Genomic DNA, 25,200 nt, shown 5'->3' on the forward strand with positions numbered 1-25,200 from the left:
ATGTTGCCAGAGGGGTGACGCCTGAGGCTGCCAGAAGGGTGGGCAGGTCGAATGTTGTGACGCCCATGACGGACAGCTGGGAGCGTAGTGCAGTGCGGTGGGAGTAGAAGTGTGGGCAGCGGGGCAGGAAATGCAATAGGAAAGGGCAATAGGGATCAGCAGACAAGTGCAGACGGTGCAAGTGAGCTGCGAGTGTCGTGTGGCCCAGGCGAAGGCTCTGGAGTTGTTATTGTTGTGATGGGTGCGTTAGCCCTCAAGGTCGTCAACCTCCCCGTTGTCATGGTAACGGGCTTCCCATTTTCTTCTTCACTCCCTTACACACAGCTGCTGCCTCCCTTCTTATGTCTTTTAATTATGTCCACTTTTTCTTGTAGCGTCATGGTTTTCCTTTTCTTAGCATCACTGCTATCACTCAGGAGTTTTCTTTTGGTGCCATTGAGCAAGATACTAAGATAGTCAGCAAACGCAGATGTAGGAACACTCTTGCCAGGGGCGACGGTGTGGTGGAACTGAGGTACGTAGAGTGTTATTGTATTCAAGCATGAGGTGGGCGGTGTGGTAGATAACCACTAGTGACGCCTGGTGGCCAACAATAACAATAAACCCCGCGCTTTACGATTTATAAATTTTCAATTTTTTAAATCTTAAATTGCCTTATAGTGGACTGACGTATGTGCGAGTTTGATGTAACTCGAGATCGACGTAACCCGGGACCTTACTATATATATATATATATATATATATATATATATATATATATATATATATATATATATATATATATATATATATACAGGTTGAACCTCCTTAATCTGGTATTCTTTCATCCGGCAACACCTGTAATCCGGCAAAATTTTTGTTTGCCGGAATTTTTTAATTGGCCGGAGTAATTGGCCGGACCACCACTAGGACGTGGCGGCGCTGTACTGTGTTTTGGAGCCCGGGCATTCTGGGTCAAATTTGGATCAGTACCACACTGCCGCACATTGCAAGTATCACCTCCCCAGGTGTATAAACATTTTTTTCTGTAGGTAATACTTGCCCCTAAACATGGCTTCCAAGTGACCAGAAAGTGATAGTGTTGTGTGTGAACCAAAGAAAAAGTGCAAACACATGACAATATCAGTGCAACAGAAAGTGGACCTATTGAGGAAGCTAGATAAAGGTGTTTCAGTGCAGACCCTATGCCAACAGTACAACATTGGCTTATCAACTGTCTATGATATAAAAAAGCAGAAGAATCAACTTCTCAAGAAGAACATGGAGGTTCGTAGAACACTTAAGGAGGGTAAAAGCATTAATTTAGACAGTGCTCTCATACAGCTTCGGCGCGCTGCTAACGACCCTGTGTCCGGCGAGATGATAATGGTGAGGGCAAAAATTTTCCATGGTGAACTTAATTTACAACGTGTTTTTCTATATACTTCTGCATGTATATTTTTCATGTACAACTATCATATATAAAAACAATGTTACAGCTACACTTGTACTCGTATAATGCAGAGTAAGTATATAGAGGGTGTTTTGGGGACCACCTATAGTTCGGAATTTTCCATGGTCCGGCAAGTCTAAGGTCTGGTGGTTGTCGGATTTGGGAGGTTCAACTTGTGTATATATATATATATATATATATATATATATATATATATATATATATATATATATATATATATATATATATCTAAACAACAAGCAGTAAAATAGATATCATTATTATTTCAAAATTCCATTCCTAAAATTATCGTCAGACGTTTCATAGCAATTCTCAAAACACTTTCAACCTCGTTATTACCAGTTAAAGAAAAAGAGAAACATATTAGTCAACCTTAAACAATATAGCACCAGATTTTTACTATTCACAACTTAGGGATTTATGAATTAATATATATCTCAAAAGTAAACAAACAACTTAAGTATCTCACCTTGCTTGAAAATTCCACTTATATCTTGTTATACTTCGTTCACACAGACTTTGCTTTCATTGTTCACTCTCCAGTAATCTTAACGTGATTATTCTGGCTTGTCTACAGAAACTTCGTGGGCTGACTGAAGCTTTGTATATCCTGACCAAAGCCAACAACACCCGATTCGAGTTCATCTTCACGAACCTCGTCCCTGGCACCCCGCGACTCTTCACATCTGTAATGGGAGTGTACAAGTTAGTGCCAGTACAAGATTTTGTACCGACATTAAAAAAGACACAAGCTCAAGATGCATGTGTTTCTAAAATGCTTTCACGGCTGTAGTAACAGATTGATAAAATATCTACATATCAACAGAAAAAACTCTCATGACGTGAATGGATGAATGCAGCTAATCGTCTGTGACCTTTAAAACTAGATGTAGTGAGAGACTGATTAATTGATTTAGATTAAGACATTCCTAAAAGAATGAAGATGACCTCGACTGCAACAAGCCCCACACCACCGGTCAACGCTGAGTGAGTCTCCGGAAACGATGCACACTTCTTGCTATTCCATGTCACTTGCATTCTTTTCTTTTGGCTTCCTTGTTCCCTTTTTGCCTAGGACAGCATGGATGTGGACAATGATGAAAGCATAGCGGTTGAGCAATCCAAAAAGCGAACCCTGAAGCAGGAGGGTGGAAGTAACAACAGTTGACAACCAACAAAACAGCCAAACAACAAGCTCCCTGAGCCACTAGTAAGAGTGCATAACCCAGTGTGCCAGCAAGGTTACTCGCCAGAGACAACAGTAAGCACTAACAATGTGCCAGACATAACATCAGTTACAATTTATATACGATCTACAGATGGCAGGGCTATCAGTCACAACCTTGCTCTTTTGATCAGGGCCCTAAATGAATCCCCATTGGGGCAAGTGTGGAGCCTGGACGAAACATTTATTTATAGCAATTAGCTATATAAACATACAAATATGTATTTGCTTTCATGTAGAATTGTATACTGTAGGTACATATATAGCTAAAGCTAGCCTATATAAAGCATAGCTTTTTAGGCATGAAGGTCATGCCATCAGGCTGGAAGTGCCCTGTGATTGCTTGGAATCCAGGGACCTACATCCTGGATATATTTACAGCAAGGTAGGCCTTTTTGGTCAGGGCTATACCAATGAAAAATTCATAGAGGATTTTAACTTCTTGGACCAACATGGAGCATTGCTGATGGAGGTATTTCCCCTCTCATCAATGGCAGCTGGTTTCTGGTTCTACTGTCTAGCATTCCAAGGTGCATTTCCCAACAAGAATCCTGCTTGGCCATCAGGTGATACCTGTGATCCTGTTCAAAATACCACCTTTGCAATGCAGAAATTGTTTTTTTCAATAGGCATGGTGCACTTGCCTGCAGAAAGAGAGGTGCAGTAACTGCAGCAGTTTCCATCCCCTTCACTCTACAGATGAAAACAAGTAGTACTCCAATCCACCCTTTTGTTACTTCTGCAAGGAAACTTATTGCCTCAATTATAGGTTATGTCCTGCATTTCAAAAGACAGAGGAAATCAATTCCAGCTGTTTTTCACAGAAAAACTTACCCGCAGGAAACCAACAACAAACTGAGGAAGATCCCCCTCATGTTGTGTCCCCTATCACCTCAACCACCACCAATCCCAGCCCCATCTCACAGGTTCCTAAACATTCTGCATCCAGGAATCAAACAAGGATAATACTGAATAAATCCTTTCCTGTTCTTAGTAGTATGGATGAGGACTTGGACAGGGATTTCTATAGTGAGGTAGACATCTCCTATGACCACACCTCACAGAAGTGTCCCAGCCACCATCGAATGAGAAGACATTCCACCAGCAATACACCAGCACATAACCACACTTTCACAAGCAGTGCACATCCATTAGACCCAATTACAGAACATGAAGCTGCAACCCCACCATACACACCATGCCAACAAACGAGCAAAACCCATTTCCACCAACCTGTGCAGAAAAAACTGCCAGACACCACAACACATAGCAGGTCCTTAACAACCCCTCAGCATTCAATTCAGCCAAGACATCAGGCTTCGACTGGCTTTCCCTGTTTCCCATGCTACTTGATATTCTTTGTAAAGGTTATGATTGTACTCTACCAACAAGGTAATTCTTTCCTCCAGATTATACATCTTCTACCCACCATTCTATCCCTCTTCAGCTAGTAATCATGGCTCTTACCACTTACTGCTTCTTTTTCTGGAATGCTAGAGCACTTTTTTGCAAACTCACTGATGTCAAACTTTTTGCAAGAGGACATTTTTCCCTCATCCTAGGAATCTGTGAGATATGGCTGCAGCCCTACCTCTCTATATCATTCACAGGCTACAACATCTATGGAGTTGATTCTCCTGACAGATAAGGAGGTGGTCTTGTCCTTCTTGTACATAGATCATTAGCCTCTGTATCCATCTCTTTAAACAGGTTTCCAGGTAGAGTACTAGAGGTGATGGCACTCCACATCACACTTCCCAAAGCATGGACTTCCACACTTATATGCTACAATACCTGTGCAGATTTAACCAGTGCAGAACTTACTCATTACTTCTCTCAGTTACCCTCACCCACACTAGTGAAGGCAGATTTCAATGCCCAACATTCATACTGGCAACCTAACCTTCCCTGGACCTCCCATAATTCATCTGGTCTTTCATTTTTGATGCACTGCTTGCTTCTCCATCATTCTCTCTACTTACTCCTCCAAGACCACCAACACAGATTGACCCATACAAAGGTACCTCTTCCACCTTGGACCTCTGTCTAGGAAGAAGTTATTTCTCTGATGTAGAAATCACTCAAGAACCATACATGGGCAGCGACCACCTCCCTGTCCTTATTTTTCACACCAGCAAACACCCTTGGCACATATAACTGCATCCCAGGTGGATTTACTCCTCTGGCAACTGGAGAACTTATCAGGAAGCTACTGCTGTCATCAAAATACCCACAGCTTCAGGAATTGAAATTATGACACCACAACAGAGGTGAACAAAAGCACTCTTATATGTGCTCCTCCACTCTAAGCGGACTTCCAAATCGCAAGCGGAGGAGCTCAAGCACCAAAAATTAGATATCACATCAGAGGACTTGGGAGTGGGCACTTCAAAATCAGAGTAAGCTCTTCTGCTCGTGCTCCTTTATTCTTTTTTCTCATTCTCCGCTCCCATAGTCCACTCTTCACTCCCGCTCTTTTTCTCATTCTCTGTCCGTGCCTCCGATCATGCTCCCTCTGTCTACTTCCACTCTTCCCTCCACACTCTCCACTTCCCGCTCTCCATTTTGTGTTCTCCGCTCACACTCTTTGTTCTCCATTTTCAATCGTTAGTTGATGATGGTTAAGAAAAGAAGGAGGAGGTGGAGGAGAAGGAGGAGGAGGAGAATTAACTTCCTGGGGTATTAATTTACTAACCTGCTTTATACAAGAAATTCAGATAAAAAAAACTCAATCAAATCTCTCTCTCTCTCTCTCTCTCCTTGTGTAACTCACCTCCCCAGTCACCTGCTGGTCACCCAGCCAGTCTTTCCCATTACGGAGCGAGCTCAGAGCTCATAGACCGATCTTCGGGTAGGACTGAGACCACAACACACTCCACACACCAGGAAAGCGAGGCCACAACCCCTCGAGTTATATCCTGTACCTATTTACTGCTAGGTGAACAGGGGCCACACATTAAGAGGCTTGCCCATTTGCCTCACTGCGATGGGACTCAAACCCGGTGTGTATGTGTGTGTGTGTATTTACCTATTTGTAGTTTTACAGGGCCTGGGCTTTATGCTGGTGTGGCCCCGTCTCCATATCTACACTTATCCAATCTTACTTTAAAAGTATGCACACACACACACACACACTCTGTGTATGTGTGTGTGTGTGTATTTATTTACCTAATTTACCTAATTGTAACATACGGGAAAAGAGCTATGCTCGTGTTGTCCCGTCTCCATATCTATTAATGTCCAGCTTTTTCTTAAAATCATGAATATTCCTTGCGTTGACCACTTCCACGTCTAAACTATTCCATGCTTCCACCCTTCTATGAGGGAAGCTATATTTTTTCACATCTCTCCTATAAGTGGCCATTTTAGTTTTTCCCATGCCCTCTCGACATTCTTCCATTCCACATACACAGATCTTCCCTATCCATTTTTCCATGCCAATCATCACTCTGTATATTGCTATCAGGTCTCCCTTTCTCTTCTGTTTTCCAGGGTTGGAAGTTGCATTCTTTTCAGTCTGTCTTCATAAGTCAAATCTCTTAAGTCAGGCACCATTTTGTTGCAGCCCTCTGTACTTTCTCTAGTTTCCTTATGTGTTTCTTTAAGTTCGAGCCCACTGTATTGTTGCATATTCAAGCCTCGGTCTTATCATTGCAGTAATTATTTTCTTCATCATTTCTTCATCTAAATATACGAACGCCACTCTTATGTTCCTCAATAAGTTCAATACTTCTCCAATTATTTTGTTTATATGTCTCTCTGGCGATAGGTCATTGGTAATTGTCACCCCAAGGTCTTTTTCTTCATGACTGGTTTTATGTCTTCATTTCCTATCTTGTACATACTCCTGATTCTTCTTTCACTCTTGCCAAACTCTATTTTCTTGCATTTTGTCGTGTTGAACTCCATTTGCCATGTACAGCTCCATTTCCATATTCTGTCCAAGTCTTCCTGGAGTAGTTCGCAATCTTTGTCACATCTCACTTTTCTTAACAATTTTGCATCGTCTGCAAATAGGCTCACATAACTGGACACCCCATCCACCATGTCATTTATGTAGACCGCGAACATTACTGGTGCCAACACTGATCCCTGTGGAACTCCACTCTCCACCAATCCCCATTCTGATGGTCTGTCCTTAATTATTGTTCTCATTTCTCTTCCTACCAAAAGTCTTCCATCCATTTTAGTAAACTGCCATGCACTCCTCCTACCATTTCAAGTTTCCAGATCAGTCTCTGGTGTGGTACCTTATCAAAGGCCTTTTTAAATCCAGATATATTCCATCAGCCCAACCATCTCTTTCCTGTATTACATCTATCACCCTCGAATAGTAACATATCAGGTTTGTCGTGCATGAACGCCCTTTTCTAAAACCAAATTGACACTCACAAAGTATGTCATTTTTCTCCAAGAAGTCTGTCCATCTATTCTTCACCACCCTCTCACACATCTTAGCTACCACACTTGTAAGTGACACTGGTCTATAGTTCAATGGGTCTCTCTTGTTACCTGATTTATAGATTGGGACAATGTTAGCTCTTTTCCAGTCTTGGGGCACTACACCTTCCCTTAATGAGGCATCAATTACTTCACAAACTTTTTCTGCCAATTGCTCCCTGCATTCTCTTAAAATCCATCCTGATACCCCATCAGGTCCCACAGCTTTTCTCACTTCTAAACTCCCCATCATGTTCTTGATCTCCTCCACAGTTACTTGAAACTCCTTCATAATCCCTTTCTGTTCCATTACCAGTGGTTTGTCAAAAGCAGTCTCCTTTGTGAATACCTTCCGAAAGCATCCATTCATAGCCTCTGCCATTTCCCTGGGATCTTCACTGCATACTCCATTTACTTCTAAACTTTCAATACTTTCTCTATTTTTGATGTTGTTGTTCACATGTCTGTAAAAAAGCCTTGGTTGGTCTTTACATTTATCAATTATATCCTTTTCTTGTTTCTTTCTTTCTTCTCTTCTAATCAACACATATTCATTTCTTGCTCTTTTGTGTGTGTGTGTGTGTGTGTGTGTGTGTGTGTGTGTGTGTGTGTGTGTGTGTGTGTGTGTGTGTATTCACCTAGTTGTAATTTTACAGGGCCTGGGTATCATACTCGTGTGGCCCCGTCTCCATATCTACACACATCCAACTTTCCTTTAAAACTATGCACACTCCTCGCTGACACCACCTCCTCACTCAAACCATTCCACACCTCCACACATCTTTGTGGAAACTATATTTCTTCACATCCTTCAAGCATATTCCTTGGCTATCTTTTTACTATGCGATCTTGTAGTTCTATTTAAGTTTTCCTCTCTCAACATCATTTGCTCATTATCCACTTCATCCAGTCCGTTCAACAGTTTATAAACCTGTATTAAATCTCCTCTTTCTCTTCTTTGTTCCAAGGTAAGCAAATTCATTTCTTTTAATCTCTCCTCATAGGTCATTTCTGCCAATTCGGAACCATTTTTGTTGCCATTCTCTGCAATCTCTCCAACTTCCTTATATGCTTCTTTTATAAGGGACCAAACCACTCCAGCATATTCCAATCTTGGTCTAATTACCGTACTAATTAATTTCTTCATCATATCTTTATCCATATAATGGAAGGCTAATCCAATATTTTTATCAAATTATACGTTTCTCCAAACATCTTATCAATATGAGCCTCAAACTGCCCATGGTCTTGTATTATCACTCCCAAATCCTTTTCCTTTTCCACCTTTTTCAACACTACTTCTTCACCCATCTTATATGACCCTCTTGGCCGTCTTCCACTCTTCCCCATCTCCATCACATGACTTTTGCTCAGATTAAATTCCATTTGCCACCTCTTGCTCCACTCCCAAATCTTATCCAGGTCTGCCTGTAAAATTTCACAATCTTCTTCACTCTTCACACACCTACACAACTTCGCATCATCCGCAAACAAATTAATATAACTGTTTACTCCCTCTGGCATGTCATTAATATATACAAGGAAAAGTATTGGTGCCAGCACTGAGCCTTGTGGGACTCCACTCTCCACCACCAACCAGTCCGACTTTGCATCCCTTATTACCGTTCTCATCTCCTCCATCTCAAGTAGTTTTCCATCCACTTTAACACTTTTCCTTTCAGTCCTCCATAAATCTCTAATTTCCATAACAGTCTCATGTGAGGTACCTTGTCAAAAGCTTTCTTTAAATCCAAATATACACAGTCCATCCATCCCTCTCTCTTGTATTTTGTCAACCACTCTTGAATAAAAGCTCAGTAGATTTGTTACACATGACCTCCCTTTCCTGAAGCCAAATTGATGATCCGATAATAACTTATGATCCTCCAGGAACCGTATCCAATATTTCTTTATCACCCTCTCACAAATCTTACCGACCACACTTGTTAGAGACACAGGTCTATAGTTAAGAGGCTCTTCCTTACTGCCTCCCTTATAAATGGGCACCACTTCAGCTCTCTTCCACTCTACTGGTACTTCCCTGTTTCTAATGAACACCTTATAATATCATATAATGGATCAATCAATTCTTCTCTACACTCCTTCAATAATTTTCCTGAAACTTCATCTGGTCCCATCGCTTTATCATCTTTAAGTTCCTCCAACATTTTATATAACTCCTTTTAGGTATCTTAATGTCATCCATGTGCACATTTCCTTGTACATTCTGAGGCTTTACAAACATTGTTTCTTCAGTAAATACTTGCTGAAACCTATTATTTAGCAATTCCACTATATTCTTAGGGTCATCTACTATCCCTTGCTCTCCTTTTAATCTTTCAATGGACTCTCTCTTTTAAGTTTACCATTTATGAACCTGTAAAACAATTTTGGATGTTCCTTACTCTTGTCTACAATATCTTTTCAAATTTTCTTTCTTCCTCCTCCTTACCCTCACATACTCATTTTTCGCCACTCTATAATTCTCCTTATTTAGTATATTCCTGCTCTTTTCCATCTTTTCCAAGCCACATCTCTCTTTTCCTTAGCCTTAACACAAGTTGCATTAAACCAATCCTTTCTTCCTTCCTCTCGGTTTATACTTTGGTACAAATTTCATAACTCCTTCTTTATAATATTTCATAAAATCTCATATATCTTTTGCACTTCTCTGATTTGTAACATCTCCTCCCAATCTAATTTTCTGAAATAATTTTTCAAACTTTCTGTGTCCATCTTTCTATAATTCAATCTACCACTCCTGTATGTCTCGTCTTTCCTTCGCTGTGTTGTTGCTATCTGCATTTCCATAACCACATGATCACTCTTTCCCAAAGGACATTTGTATTGTATATCTCCACATAGGTACACTTCTCTTGTTAACACCAAATCCAGTCTAGCCGGTTCATCATCTCCTCTATATCTAGTATTTTCCTTCACCCTCTGTTCCATCATATTTTCCATCATTAGATTAAGAAATCTCTCTCCCATGCTTCCTCTCCAACACCACTTACTAGATTTTCCCAATCCACCTCCTTACAATTAAAATCTCCTACTAGTATCACCTTTCTTTTCCAGATAATACACTTTCCAAACTCTGTAAAGTATCCTTGATCATATTGTCGTATTCCTTAATGTCCAAGAATTTGTTTTAGGAGGTACATAGGTCACCATGATTATTAATTCTTTTCCATCACTTTTATCCTTATGCTTATCACTTCTGCGTTGTTCTTCCCATACCAAACCTTATCCACATTTATTTATTTCTTCGTCATAATCATAACTCCTCCTCCACCTTTACTCTCTCTATCCTTTCTCCATATATTATATTTATTATCCAAATTTATCTTTGTTTTTTCATGCAATTTTGTCTCAGTCAAACACACTATATCAGGCTTCTCCACTATCATATAGTCTTGCAATTCCAATCTACTTGACAGTATCCCATCTATATTAGTATACATTACGGTCCACCCACTGCTCCTCTAGGGTTCCTCCGTATTCTTTCCACATACCACTTTCTGACTCTCTCTCCTATAACTCTCCAAAAACTTTTCTTCCTCCTCAGACCGCTCATCATTTTTCCTTCTCCCTCTTCCACCAATTCCTTATATCTTCTCTCTCTCTGTGTGTGTGTGTGTGTGTGTGTGTGTGTGTGTGTGTGTGTGTGTGTGTGTGTGTGTGTGTGTGTGTGTGTGTGTGTGTGTGTGTGTGTGTGTGTGTGTGTGTGTGTGTGTGTGTGTGTGTGTGTGTGTGTGTGTGTGTGTGTGTGTGTGTGTGTGTGTTTTGTGCCAGGGAACAGAAAGACAGACACACATGCAGAGAGAGAGAGAGAGAGAGAGAGAGAGAGAGAGAGAGAGAGAGAGAGAGAGAGAGAGAGAGAGAGAGAGAGAGAGAGAGAGAAGCAGCAAACAGCAGCCACTGTTGTTGTTCCTGCTGCCAGCCACTACTCATACTACCACCACCACCACTACCACTACCACTACTACTTTAAACTACCACTTTACCACCACTAATCACTACCAAACCACCACCAAATCAATATCACCACCACCACCAACACCACTGTCATCATCCCGCCACCACTATGATACTCGGTGCCGCCGTGCTGTGCTGCCGCTGCCGCTGTGCTGCCACGCCGCCGCTGCTGCCGACCACCACCACCACCAGCCCACCACCACTGACCATATACTACCACCACCATACCACCACCACCACAACAAAACAAAACAACAACAACAAACAACAATCATATTGTACCTTATTAACCTTCCACCAAAAAAATCATACCATCACAGACCACCAAATTAAACCACCATCCCACCACCTCACCTTATCACCATCTGCTATCTAATTCACCGCCACAACCATTCAAACCACCATTTACTAAACCAAACCAATGTGCTTTAATTCCAAAACCACCAATCGTCAGCCGCCGCTGTGCTGGAAACCACTCATACAGCTATATAACACTGTTCTACCACATTCACCAAAATGTTACCATACCATGTTACAACTATTAAAAAAAACTACACCAAAATTTCAAAAATGCAGCACCACCACCAAAAACACACTGACCTTCACCACCATGATAAGCCTGCAGACCGCCACTGGCCTCTCCATACTGTACTAAACCAAAAAAAGAAAAAAACTGCATGCTGAGACAGCAAAGAACTCAAATGAAAGCAGCAAGCAAGAGGCAGGAGACCAGAACCAACAGACCAGCAAAGGAGTGCTGTTGTAAACAATAACAGAAATTAGAGCAGAGCAGCAGCACAGCAAAAGCAAGACAGCAAGCAGAAACAAAAAAAAAACAATGTAGTTTTATCCAAGCAGCAGAAATACAGAGCAGCAGCAGCCAGAAAGCAGCAGCAGAAAAAAAGCCAGCACAGCATTCTGTTGTACAATCAACAGCAAACCAACATTGTTGTTGTGTGTGTTTGTTTCCAGCACAACAACCAACAATAATACTTTCATAATAATACCAGTGTTGTACTGAAAGCAATAGAGCAGTTGTTGTTGCAAACAGAATACATGAAAGCAATAGTTGTTGTTGTTGTTGTTGTTGTGTGGTGTTGTTGGTGGTGGTAATGTAATTGTTGTAGTTGTAGTAGTAATAGTAGTATTAAGAACAGGAGTAGTAATAAAGTCCAGCTATGCAAAGATGGCCCCTGTGTCTAGATCTGGGTAGTGTCATTTTTTTTTTTCTTTTTTTCTTAGAAGAGGAGAACCAAAGCAAAAATGTATATTAGAAAAAAGGCCCACTTGAATTGTACTCTTCATAAAAGAATCAAAAGAATTAGTCAAAACTCGGGGATAAATGTCTCGAGACCTCTCTCTTAAAAAAAAGTTAAGTTGTAGGAAGATGGAAATATAGAAGCAGGCAGCGTGTTCCAGAGTTTACCAGTGAAAGGTGTGAATGATTGAGAATACTGGTTAACTCTTGTATTAGAAGATTGGACAAAACAGGGGTGAGAGGAAAAAGAAAGCCTTGTGCAGCGAGGCCACAGGAATAGGGGAGGTATGAAGTTAGAAGATCAATAGAGCAGTTAGCATGAAAATAGCGATAAAAGATAGAAAGGGATGCAATATTTCAGCAGTGAAAAAGAGACTGAAGTCAGTCAGAGGAGGGGAGTGATGAGAGGAAAAGCTTTTCATTTCGCTCTATCTAATAGAGCTGTGTGAGTGGAACCCCTCCAAACATGGGAGGACGAAAAAGGCCCTTGTACAGAATTAGCATATAGAGGGGCGAGAAAAACTGGCAGAGACGCCGCAGAACGCCAAACTTCTTAGAAGCTGTTTTAGCAAGAGAGGAGATGTGAAGTTTCCAGTTAAGATTGTGAGTAAAGGACAGACCAAAAATATTTAGTGTGGAAGAGGGAGACAGTTGAGTGTTATTGAAGAAGAGGGGATTGTTGTCTGGAAGGTTGTGTCGAGTCGACAGATGGAGGAATTGAGTTTTTGAGGAATTGAAAACTACTAAGTTTTCTCTGCCCCAATCAGAAATCTTAGAAAGATCAGAAGTCAGGCATTCTCTGGCGTCCCTGTTTGATCTGTTGATTTCCTGAAAGGTTGGACATCTCTGAAAGGATGGAGGGTGGTATCATCAGCATAGGAGTGGATAGGGTAAGAAGTTTGGTTAAGAAGGTAATTAATGAATAAAAAAAGAGATTGGATGACAAGACAGAACCCTGAGGAACACCACTGTTAATAGATTTAGAAGAAAAGTGACCATCTACCACAGCTGCATACAACGGTTGAAAAGGAAACTTCAGATAAAGTTGCAGAGAGAAGGAGAGAATCTGCAGGAGGGCAGTTCAACATAGGAGTGGATAGGGCAAGAAGTTTTGTTAAGAAGGTCATTAATGAATAACAGAGATTGGGTGACAGGACAGAACCCTGAAAAACACCACTGTTATTACATTTAAGAGAAGAAAAGTGGCCGTCTACCATAGCTGCATAGAATGGTTGGAAAGGAAACTAGAGATAAAGTTGAAGAGAGGAGAGAAACCGTAGGAGGGCAGTTTTGAAATCAAAGTTTTGTGCCAGACTCTATCAAAAGCTTTTGATATGTCTAACGCAACAGCAAATGTTTCACCGAAATCTCTAAAAGAGGACGACCAAGACTCAGTAAAGAACAGTAGAGCAACCTTGATGGAAGCCATACTGGCAATCAGATAGAAGATTGTGAAGTGACAGATGTTTAAGAATCTTCCTATTGAGGATACATTCAAAAACTTTAGACAAGCAAGAGATTAAAGCTATAGGACGGTAGTTTCAGGGATTACGAACAGGCTGAATGTAGGCTAACTTCCAGCAAGAAAGAAAGATAGAAGTCGATAGGCATAATTAAAAGAGTTTGGCCAGGCAAGGTGAAGCATGGAAGCACAGTTTTTAAGAAGAATAGGAGGTTTATAAGTCTTCCAAGGGTTTAGGCCAGAGAGGGCATAGAAAACATTACAAAGAATTTTGATTGAAGACATAAAATAGTCAGAGGGAAGAGGAGAGGGAGGGACAAGCCCAGAATCATCCAAGGTGGAGTTGTTAGCAAAGGTTTGAGAGAAGAGTTCAGCTTTAGAACAGATGAGATGGCAGTGGTGCCATCAGCATGAAATAAAGAAGAGAAAAATGAGATGTTTTTGGCCAGATGCCAGAAGTCACGTGGGGAAATAGAGTTTGAAACAATTTGACATTTTCTATTTATGAAGGAGTGTTCGGCAAGTTGAAGAACAGACTTGGCATGATTCTGGGCAAAAACATAAAGTGCATGAGATTCAGGAGATGAAAGGCTCAAGTACCTTTTATGGGCAGCCTCTCTATCATGTATAGCACGAGATCAGGCTGTGTTAAACCAAGGTTTAGAAGGTTTAGGTTGAGAAAAAGAATGAGAAATGTACGCCTCCATGCCTGACACTATCACCTCTGTTATGTGTTCAGCACACAGAGATGGGTCTCTTACATGGAAATAGTAATCAATCCAGGGAAAATCAGCATAATACTTCCTCAGGTCCCCCCAACTGGGAGAGGCAAAACACCAGAGGCACCTCTGCTTAGGACGATCCTGGGGAGGGACTAGAGAAATAGGACAAGATACAGAAATGAGATTGTGATCAGAGGAGCCCAACAGAGAAGATAGGGTGACAGCATAAGCAGAAGGATTAGAGGTAAGGAAGAGATCAAGAATGTTTGGCGTATCTCCAAGACGAGTAGGGTGTTGCACCAGTTGCTCTAAGTCATGGACGATAGCAAAGTTGAAGGTTAGTTCACCAGGATGGTAAGTTAGCGTGGCCACGAGAGCAAGTTAAGTCATTGCGCACATAGACACAACATCCAGCGTTAGAACAAAAATGAGAATAGAGAAAGTAGGAGGGAACAGAACGGGCTACTGTCAGTTGCTTCAGACAGCTGTGATTCGGTGAGGAAAAGTAGATGAGGTTTAGTATAGGAGAAGTGGTGTTCCACAGATTGAATATTATATTTAAGACCACGAATGTTGCATAAGTTAATGTAGAAAAGCTCGAGGGAAGTGTCAAGACATTTTAGGTCGCCACCGAGAGGGCAGTCCGACCTGGGGGCATTTCTGGTCCCCCTCCCCAGAAGGTGACTCTGAGGCTGGGTTTGGAGTTGCCATTATTTAAATTTTGAATTTTAACCCCTTCGCGCCAAATGTTAAAAAAGCCTGCCTGTATGATATACGGGTAGTAGCGCCCGAGCTGGAAACTCGTGCAAGCTTGTCATACTTGTCGTCTTTGTGTATTATGCTGCTATTTTTTAGTCACTATATCGCCTTCAAAGAGGAAAGTGGATGCTTCTCTCTTCAGAGAAAAAGAGAGAGAGAGAGAGAGAGAGAGAGAGAGAGAGAGAGAGAGAGAGAGAGAGAGAGAGAGAGAGAGAGAGAGAGAGAGTGTGACATTTGCTAATATTTTAGACACAAGTGGGACGCATGTAGCTTATCTTTCAAGAGGAAGAGGGGGAGGGAGGAAAGGGAGAGGGAAACGAAGGGAGGAGAGAGAGAGAGAGCACAAGGCTTTCTTCTTTCTCTCACCCCTATTCTGTCCAACTCTCTAATGCAAGAGTTAATCAGTATTCTCAGTCTTTCAAACCTTTCTCTGGTAATCTCTGGAACTCCCTGCCTGTGTCTGTATTTCCAACTTCCTATGAATTGACTTCATTCAAGAGGGAGGTTTCAAGACATTTGCTCCTATCCGTTGGCTAATTCTATCAGCTCTGTAAGGAGACTGGCAACTGAGTGGGCTATTTTTTTCTTTATATTTTTGTTTCTTTTGGCCTGTCCTCTCCTCTTACAAAAAAAATTAATATATAAATAAAAGAGATGTAGTGGAGGGAGTGCAGAGGAGAGTTAGTAAGCTGGTACCAACTCTACATAAGTTAGACTATGAGCTGAGGCTGAGGAAACTGGGACTCCCAACACTATAGCATATAGGAGGATGAGAGGGGATATGATACTGTCAGGAAGGTATGATGAGGATGTTTGTGAGAGTCTTCTGAATGCGATAGAGTCAAAGAACTAGAGGATGTTCAAGGAAGATTTATTTCCAAGGGGAAAATGAGGCTTGAAAAGATGAAACACATTCTGTAACAGCTAGAGTAATGAGTGGAATACTTTGCCTTAGTATGGGATTGACTCCAGAGCAATAGTCAAATTTGAAAGTAACCTTGATCAAGCATGGGGAAGCCATGAGTTAAAGATTAATCACAAAGCAAAAATCCAAAATAATAAAAGCATCAAGTTCACCAATGCAAAGGAATATATCCTGTATATATCCTATATCCTGTTTATTCTAAAATGGCCACTGGGTCTTGGTCTGGGACGAATAATGCCTATCGTCAGATTTTGAGGAAAATCAAAGTAGCAAAGGACAATGTGTGTACATGTGTACATACATTCCTTGAGAGACAAATGGTTTGGGTACCGAGACCATGAAGATTGTACCATGTGTTAATACATATCCCATCAACCTCTGATGGCCCAGAGTGGGCAGATTCCCAACCATTGGTGGTTGTACAGGCTCCATGTCAGTGTCATAGAGTAGTAGTGGAGGTTCAGGACACCTCCTTCCCCATGGGTGGTGAGAAGAGAGTGGCACAGGCAGCCAAGCGATGGGATGCAGCTTGGCATAATCATGGGTCCTAGAGAAGCACCTCTCTGCTCCTCTCTGCTCCCACCGAAGGTGTGAGGGTGAGATTGGGGAGGTACAATGCACAGCACCCGCAGACAGGGCATGAATGGCAGCATCAGGCAGGTAGGTCCAGCCAGCAGCTCAAGAAGTGGAAGGATAGGGTGGGGCTCTGGAGACTGGGTTGTGGCACACCAAAAAGAGAAAGGAACTCTGGGGACTGGTTTGTGTCACACCAGAAGAGAAATTATAAGGAACTCTGGGGACTGGGTTGCATCACACCAGAAGAGAAGAGATAAGGAACTCTGGAAACTGGGTCATATCATGCCACAAGTGAAAGGTGAGGAACTCTGGAGACTGGTTTGCATCACACCATAAGTGGGCGGGGAAAAGGAATATCCAAGAGCTAAGCACATTGCCGGAGGGAGAAGTTGTTTCCAAAGTCAAAGCCAGGCCGAATTGTGGCCACAGACACTGATTCTGTGGTTTAAATTAGCCTCAAGGATCCAGTGGGGATGTGCTGGCCACATTCAAACTACCATTTTTGGCCGTAGGGTTGTCATCATCATAGTCAGCATCACACTCTCTTTACCTGCTTCCCTTCAGGCTTAATGATTTTCTTCCTTTAAATATTTTGATATACTTTGTAGTATACACATCCTTTTTTTTTTATTAATGTAAATAGGATTTCATATGTTTACTGATATTTTAGAATCTTGCTGTTCATAAAACTAGTATCACTCCCAACAAGTCTACCCAGCAATAGACAGAATGGCCATGGATTGCTGGATATTTGTCTGTTGAGATTTTGTGGTCCGTTAAATCAAGAGCCATATATATATACAGTATATATATAATACAGATTGTTATACTGTGGAGAGAGGAATGACATTGTACTGCTTCAACTGTTCATTAAGCTGACATACAGTGAAAACTCAATAATCGAACATCTTATCATTAAAATTTTTCAATACTCAAACACAAAAGTTGGATTTAATACTCGGAAAAACCTGATAGTCAAACGTCAACACACGTGGTTGTAAACAAAAGGCTCCTTAGCTGCTGCGGTCTTCAGAATAACATTCTCTTGTGTTCTGTCTGTAGTCTTTTTTCATTTATAAACTTACATTAACAGCAAAGGCTTATTAATGGTGAAAATATCTGTTAATCGAATGGCCACACACATGGTTGTAAACAAAGCTCTGACCTCTCTCTCCCCACTACCAACATTGTCCCATTCTGATACCATGTTAACGGTAAAAATAATTGCCGGTATTCTGGTATACCAAATACTGCTGCACATCACTAACCTTGCCTCAGCCTTAAGAAAACATTACATTTGTCTGTGTTCTGTCGGTAGATTTTCATTTAGAAACTTATAATGGCACCAAAGGGGCTTATTGGTGATGAAAATAAGGAATCTAGTGAAAGTGGAAGGGTTAGTGAGCCACATCTCTACTAGTGGATTCAAAGGAATCTCACCAGACGTTTTCATGGATAGTGACTCGTCCTCTGATGACCTCCCTCCTCCTACTCACCCTTCTCCCCTCCTCTTCTGTGTAATCCATCATCAGCCTTTACTTATGAAAAAGATTACATTGAAATTTTCAAACAAGGTTTTGCTAAGATTAAAACGAATTACCTGATTTGTAAGTATCAATAGTCAAACTTTTTGATACTCAATAGCCATTTGGAATGCATATAGTTTGAGTATTGAATCTCCACTGTATAGGAATAGGAAGGTGATGGGTGTCAGGTATAGTGTGTACATCGTGATATACGTATGTAAGATATTATCTAATGACAGTTTGTAGTCTGTCTTCAGCTTCTCTCGATTAGCCACAGTATTGTATCTAGTGTTGTCTTTTATTGCTATTTTCATGTTAATTGCTCCTCTGACCTTCTTACCAACTACATGTCTCCCCATTCTCCCATAGCTTCTCTGATCATGAAGTTATACTACTTTCACCACAATCATCTACTTCCTTAATGCAATAATAAATTAGTATTCTTAGCTTTTCATCCCTTTCACTGACATATTGTAAAACTCCATGCCTGCTTCTATATTTCCACTTCCTATGTATTAAATTCTTTCAACAGGCAGCTCTCAAGGCATTTCTGCAACTTTGGATAATCACTTTACCTGGCCTTTTCTATTCTATTCTTTTCTTTTTTAATATATTTTTGTTGCTCTTGGCCAGTACCCCTCAGATATGAAAAGAAAGAAAAATAAGTTTATCACTGAGATGTGAAAGCTGCCACAGGCATATGGTGTGAGTTTCTGAAGCACATACACTGTTTGTGTTTAATGAAGGATATAACTACATCTTATGGTTCCTTACTGGACAAACTGAAACACACAGGTTGTTCTTCAAAAGGATGGATTTCAGTGGATATACTAGAAACTAGCTAACATCAGTGTGCAGACTTTGATCTCTTAGATCTTGTTCACACTAGCAGTTTTTCCCATGCAATTCAAACCATGGCAGTGATATTACAATGCAAGTCAATGAAGCTGTTAACACACAACTGTATTTTTTCCTTCTGCTGCACATCAAAGTCTATCATCACCTGCTGCAGATCTACAATGGCTCAATTTACATACTTTTGAATGGAAGCATACTCTCTTGGCAGTTTGAAGGCTGTGTGAAGGCCACATTGCCTTTTCATTGGCTAGCTTACCCATAATCTTAGCCATTCAGAAGAGTGATGGTCAGTTGTCATGACTAGTACCGATATTAAAATTAAGTAATTAAAGAATTTGCCTTCAGTCTCTCAGCTTGTAGTATTACAATGTTATGAACATTCCATGGATTAGTTTGTCCTGTATAAGAAAGTGAATCCAATGATGTATTTGTCTCTTCATGAATCATGCCAGTCGCCAGTGCAGAAACCAGACTTGCTGCTTCTTCCACTTACATGTTGACACTACACTGAAACTACAGTAGCATAACTCCTGATCAGAGGCACAGCTCTGACTCTGTGATACCGCCTCTTCTGCTGACTTCAGCAGTTTGTTCCACTGCAGATACACAGCAGGGCAAACCACAAGTGTGAACAGGGCCTTAGTCTCCTCTTGGCCAATACTTTCAACAGACTAGTTTTATTAGTTAATTTGTTTATGCATGCATACTGTATTATTTCCACGTTCAAGATTGACAAGGAAGAATGAAAGAAATATAGATACTCATCTCCACTCTTCAGGGCATACAACTCTTCGAAGATGTATCGGGAACTGAAGTTGCGAGGGGCCATCATCCAGAGCAAGCAGCTCAGAATCTTACCTCAGGAGCAAATCTTTTCCCGGGTGAACGGTGTGTGGAACCTGTCCAGTGACCAGGTGTGTGTGTGTGTATTTACCTAGTTGTATTTACCTAGTTGTAGTTTTACAGGGCCTGGGCTTTATGCTCGTGTGGCCCCGTCTCCATATCTACACTTATCCAATCTTACTTTAAAAGTGTGCACACTCGTTGCAGACACTACTTCTTCATCTAAACTGTTCCACATCTCAATACATCTCTGCGGGAAACTATATTTTTTTAATATCTCTCAGACATCTTCCCTTTCTCAGCTTTTTACTATGCGATCTTGTGCTTCGGATGTCATATTCTTCTCTCAGGATCAGTTTCTCATTATCCACTTGGTCCATTCCGTTGATCAATTTATAGACTTGTATCAGGTCTCCTCTCTCCCTTCTTTGTTCCAAGGTTGGTAGATCCATAGCCTTTAGTCTCTCCTCATATGTCATCCCTTCAAGTTCTGGGACCATTCTTGTAGCCATTTTTGTAGCCTCCAATTTTCTTATGTGTTTCTTTTATGAGGGGTCCACACTACTCCTGCATATTCCAATCTGGGTCTTATTATAGTATTTATCAATTTCTTCATCATTTCTTTGTCCATGTAGTGAAATGCTACTCCAATATTCCTCAGCAAATTATATGTTTCTCTAAAAATTCTATCAATATGGCTTACTGGTTGATTGTTTTCTTCCATCGTCACTCCTAAGTCCTTTTCCTTTTGACTTTCTCCAGTTCTACACCATCTCCCATCTTATAGATTCCCACAGGTCGTCTTTCACTCTTTCCCATTTCCATGACATGGCTTTTGTTCACATTGAATTCCATTTCCCACTTCTTACTCCATTCCCAGATCTTATTTAGGTCTTCTTGCAGTATTTCACAATCCTCCTTTTGCTTTATAACTCTGCACAGTTTCGTATCATCCACAAACAAATTTATGTAGCTGTTCACTCCTTCTGGCATGTCGTTAATATAAATGAGGAAAAGTATTGGTGCCAATACTGACCCCTGTGGCACTCCGCTTTCTACTGCTCTCCACTTGGACTTCATATCTTTAACTACCGTCCTTATTTCTCTCCCCCTCAAATAATTTTCTATCCATCTCAATGTGCTTCCTTTTAAGCCACCCTTCTCCTCTAACTTCCACAGTAATCTTGCATGTGGCACTTTGTCAAACGCCTTTTTAAATCCAAATAGATGCAGTCAACCCATCCTCTCTCTCTTGTACTCTATCAACTATTCTAGAATAGAAACTCAATAAATTAGTTACACAAGACCGTCCTTTTCTAAAACCAAATTGGCTATTTGATATTAATTTGTTGTCTTCAAGGAACTCGATCCATTGTTTCTTTATTATTCTTTCACACATCTTGCATATTACACTAGTTAGTGATACCGGTCTGTAATTTAAAGGTTCTTCTTCCTTCCACTCTTATATATGGGAACCACCTCAGCTCTTTTCCATTCTACTGGCACTGTTCCATTTTCTATTGAGCATTTTATGATGTTGTATATAGGACTTGCTAGTTCTTCCCTACATTCTTTCAGTATTCTGCCTGAGACTTCATCCGGTCCCATTGCCTTCTCTTCATCCAGTTCCTTCATTAACTCTTTTATTTCAAGCTTGGTTACTTTAATCTCTTTCATATAGATTGTCTCTCTATTACCCTGTGGCCTCTCAAATTTGGATTCTTTAGTAAAGACCTCCTGGAATTTTTATTTAATAGTTCTGCCATACTTTTTGGGTCTTCCACCATCCGTTCTCTCCTTTTAACCTTTCTATTGTTTCTTTTGCCTAATTTTTCCATTTATGAATCTATAGAACAATTTTGGTTGCTCCTTACATTTTTCGACAATATCTTTTTTGAAGTTCTTTTCCTCTTCCTTCCTCACCTTAACATATTCATTTCTCGCTGCCTTGAAGTTTTCCTTGTTTGTTGGATTCTATTTCTCCTCCACCTTTTCCATGCTCCATCTCTTTTCTCCTTTGCCCTAGCACACCTTGCATTAAACCAATCTTTCTTTCCTTCTTCTTTTGGTCTATATTTTGGGACATATTCCTGACTCCTGTTTTGTATATTTCCAAAAATAAGTTATATTTGTCTTGCATTGTCTCTGAGTTTTCCATCTCCTCCCAGTCTACGTTTTAAAATAGTTCTTGAGATTCTCAATATCAGCCTTTCTGTAATTTAATCGGTCTCCTTTGTATGAATCGTCTCTATCTTCCTTTCCTTCTTCTATATCTATTTCTAATATTACATGGTCACTCTTTCCCAATGGGCACTTATATCTTATATCGTCATTCATTTGTATACCCTTGTAAAACTAGGTCCAATCTCGCCGGCTCGTCGTTTCCTCTGAATCTTGTGCATTCCTTTACTCTCTGGTCTATCATTAGGTTTAAGAATCTTTCTCCCCAGGCTTCTTCCCCCATACCACTTTCATAATTTTCCCAGTCCACTTCTTTACAGTTGAAATCTCCTACTAATATCACTTTTCTCCTTTCTTTAACGATTCTCGTTAGACTCCATATTGTGTCATCTATCATGTCTTTATATTCTTGATTGGTCCATGAATTTGTTTTGGTGGCACATATGTTACAATGATTGTTATCTCTTTTTATTAATATGCATCTTAATATACAATACTTCTGCTTTTCCTTCCCACATTCCACTTGATTGATCACTATCTCCTTCCTTAACATTATCATGACTCCTCCTCCTCCTTTACCCACTCTGTCTCTTCTCCATACATTATACCTATTATCCAAGACTATTTTGATTTCCTCATTTAGTTTTGTTTCAGCCAGGCATACAATATCTGGATTTTCTTTCCTTATGTAATCTCTTAATTCTAATTTACTTGATAAAACCCCGTCTATGTTCGTATACATCATTTTTAGTCTTTTGCCTTTATCATTTTTAGTTAAACTTGTTCCACTTTTTTCTCTTCCTTCTCGTTTATATACCATTTCTTTATCCTGTCTCCCTGTGTGTGTGTGTGTGTGTGTGTGTGTATTTACCTATTTGTATTTACCTATTTGTGTATTACAGGGCCCGAGCTAAGCTCTCTGTGTCCTGTCTCCTTGTCCATTCCTGTCATATCTCTCTTTCATCTGATTGACACACACCGCGTCAACGACATCACTGCTCAGTTTATTCCACTTATCAATGCTACGATGCGGGAAACTGTATTTTCTCACATCATTTAGACAGATGTCCTTTATTAGCTTTTTTCCATGTCCTCGGAGATGATTACTTGTGGTCACCTTTATCAACTCTCTATCCAGTATGTCAATCTTGTTTACCAATTTATACATAGTTATCATGTCTCCTCTTGTTCTTCTCTCTTCTAATGTGGTCAGCCCCAGCTTCCTCAGTCTTTCCTCATAGTCTAACTCCCTGAGTCCTGGTACCATCCTTGTTGCCAGCCTCTGTACCCTTTCCACCTTCTTCACATTTTTCTTCATATGTGGTGACCAGACACATGCTGCATATTCTAGCTGGGGTCTTATTAAGGTACATAATAACTTCTTCATCATTCCTTCATCTAGGTAGTGGAATGCAAGGCCAATATTTTGAAGCATGTTGTATGTTTTCCAAAAAATCTTGTTAATGTGTTTCTCTGGTGACAAGGTGTTTTGCACGGTTACTCCTAAGTCTTTCTCCTCATTGGTCTCTTTAATTTTCTCATCACCCAGCCTGTAATCCCTGTTTGGTCTGTATCTACTTCTTCCCATTTTCATAACATGGGTCTTGTCTATATTAAATTCCATCTGCCACTCCTTACTCCACTCATACATTTTATCAAGATCTTCCTGTAACTTGTTACAATCTTCCACATTCTTTACTCTCCTCATAATTTTAGTATCGTCCAAAACATGTTCATATAACTGTCAATTCCTACTGGCATATCATTAACATAAATCAAAAACATGATGGGACCCAGCACTGACCCTTGTGGAACTCCACTGGTTACCTTCTTCCACTCGGACTTCCTTCCTCTCACCACTGTTTTCATTTCTCTTCCCATTAAGTAATTTTCCATCCATTTTGCTAGTTTATCATTTACTCCTCCAATCATCTTTACTTTCCACATCAGTCTATTGTGTGGTACTTTATCAAAGGCCTTTCTCAAGTCCAGGTAGATAGCATCCACTCATCCCTCTCTATGTTGTAGTATGTCAGTCACTCTTGAATAAAAACATAATAAATTGGATACACACGATCTTCCTTTTCTGAAACCAAACTGTCTTTCACTCAGAATGTTTTCACTTTCTAGATGCTCACTCCACTTAGCTTTAATTACTTCTTCACATACCTTGCACAATATACTAGGCAACGATACTGGTCTATAATTTAGCGGTTCCATTCTACTACCATTCTTATATATAGGCACAATGTCAGCTCTTTTCCACTCTTTCGGAACTAATCCTGTTCGTATGGAGGTTTCCACAATATCATATACGGGGTTCAACAATTGATCCTTACATTCATTTAGCAACCTCCCAGATATGCCATCAGGCCCCATTGATTTATTAATATCCAGACTGCTTATAATTTTCCTTACATCTTCCTTAGTAACCATGATGTCCTGCATTTGCTTTATTTCCATAGGCCTTCCTCCCATAAAATGCTCCTCCTTTGTAAACACTTTGCAAAAGTTGTCGTTCAAAATTTCAGCTATATCTCCAGCATCTTCATATACTTTTCCCCGTTTTTTACCTTTTCTATTGCCTCCCTTTTATTTAGTTTTCCATTTATGAATTTGTAAAACATTTTTGGGTCACTATCACAGTTTTTCACCACCCTCTGTTCATATTCCTTCTGTGCTGTTCTCCTTACTTCAACATATCTATTCCTTGCTGTTTTGTAGACTTCCCTTGATAATACATCACTGTTTTTCTTAAGTTTCTTCCATGCCTTTTTTTTGTTCTTTTTTGCTTCTTCATAATTTCTATTAAACCACTGTTTATTATTTAAAGTCCTCTTTCTGTGATATGGCACAAACTTTTTCACAGCAGAGTTATACAAATCCATAAATTTATCGTATTTCAATTGCATATTTCTTTCCTGGTATACCACAGACCAGTCAATTTCATTAAAGAACTCCCTTATGTGGTTATAATTTGCCCTAGTATAATTC

The 25,200-nt window shown here is 40.3% G+C and overlaps 2 protein-coding genes across 2 annotated transcripts in view; one reads left to right on the plus strand and one right to left on the minus strand.

Annotated features, from left to right (window-relative positions):
* Positions 1-25,200, minus strand: part of LOC123504859 (glutamate-gated chloride channel alpha-like) — a 294,033-nt gene that overhangs the window by 185,868 nt on the left and 82,965 nt on the right. The window contains exon 3 of the mRNA XM_045255762.1: positions 1,923-2,139. The gene's annotated coding sequence lies outside the window, so the exon portion shown is untranslated. The remainder of the gene's footprint in view (positions 1-1,922; positions 2,140-25,200) is intronic.
* Positions 1,470-25,200, plus strand: part of LOC123504862 (Bardet-Biedl syndrome 5 protein homolog) — a 51,328-nt gene continuing 27,597 nt past the window's right edge. Inside the window, exons 1-3 of the mRNA XM_045255766.1 lie at positions 1,470-1,504; positions 1,970-2,158; positions 19,961-20,096. Of these exons, the coding sequence (XP_045111701.1) occupies positions 1,470-1,504; positions 1,970-2,158; positions 19,961-20,096 (360 nt within the window). The remainder of the gene's footprint in view (positions 1,505-1,969; positions 2,159-19,960; positions 20,097-25,200) is intronic.

Source organism: Portunus trituberculatus, chromosome 17 (genome assembly GCF_017591435.1).
Source record: "Portunus trituberculatus isolate SZX2019 chromosome 17, ASM1759143v1, whole genome shotgun sequence".
NCBI classification, from domain to species: domain Eukaryota; kingdom Metazoa; phylum Arthropoda; class Malacostraca; order Decapoda; family Portunidae; genus Portunus; species Portunus trituberculatus.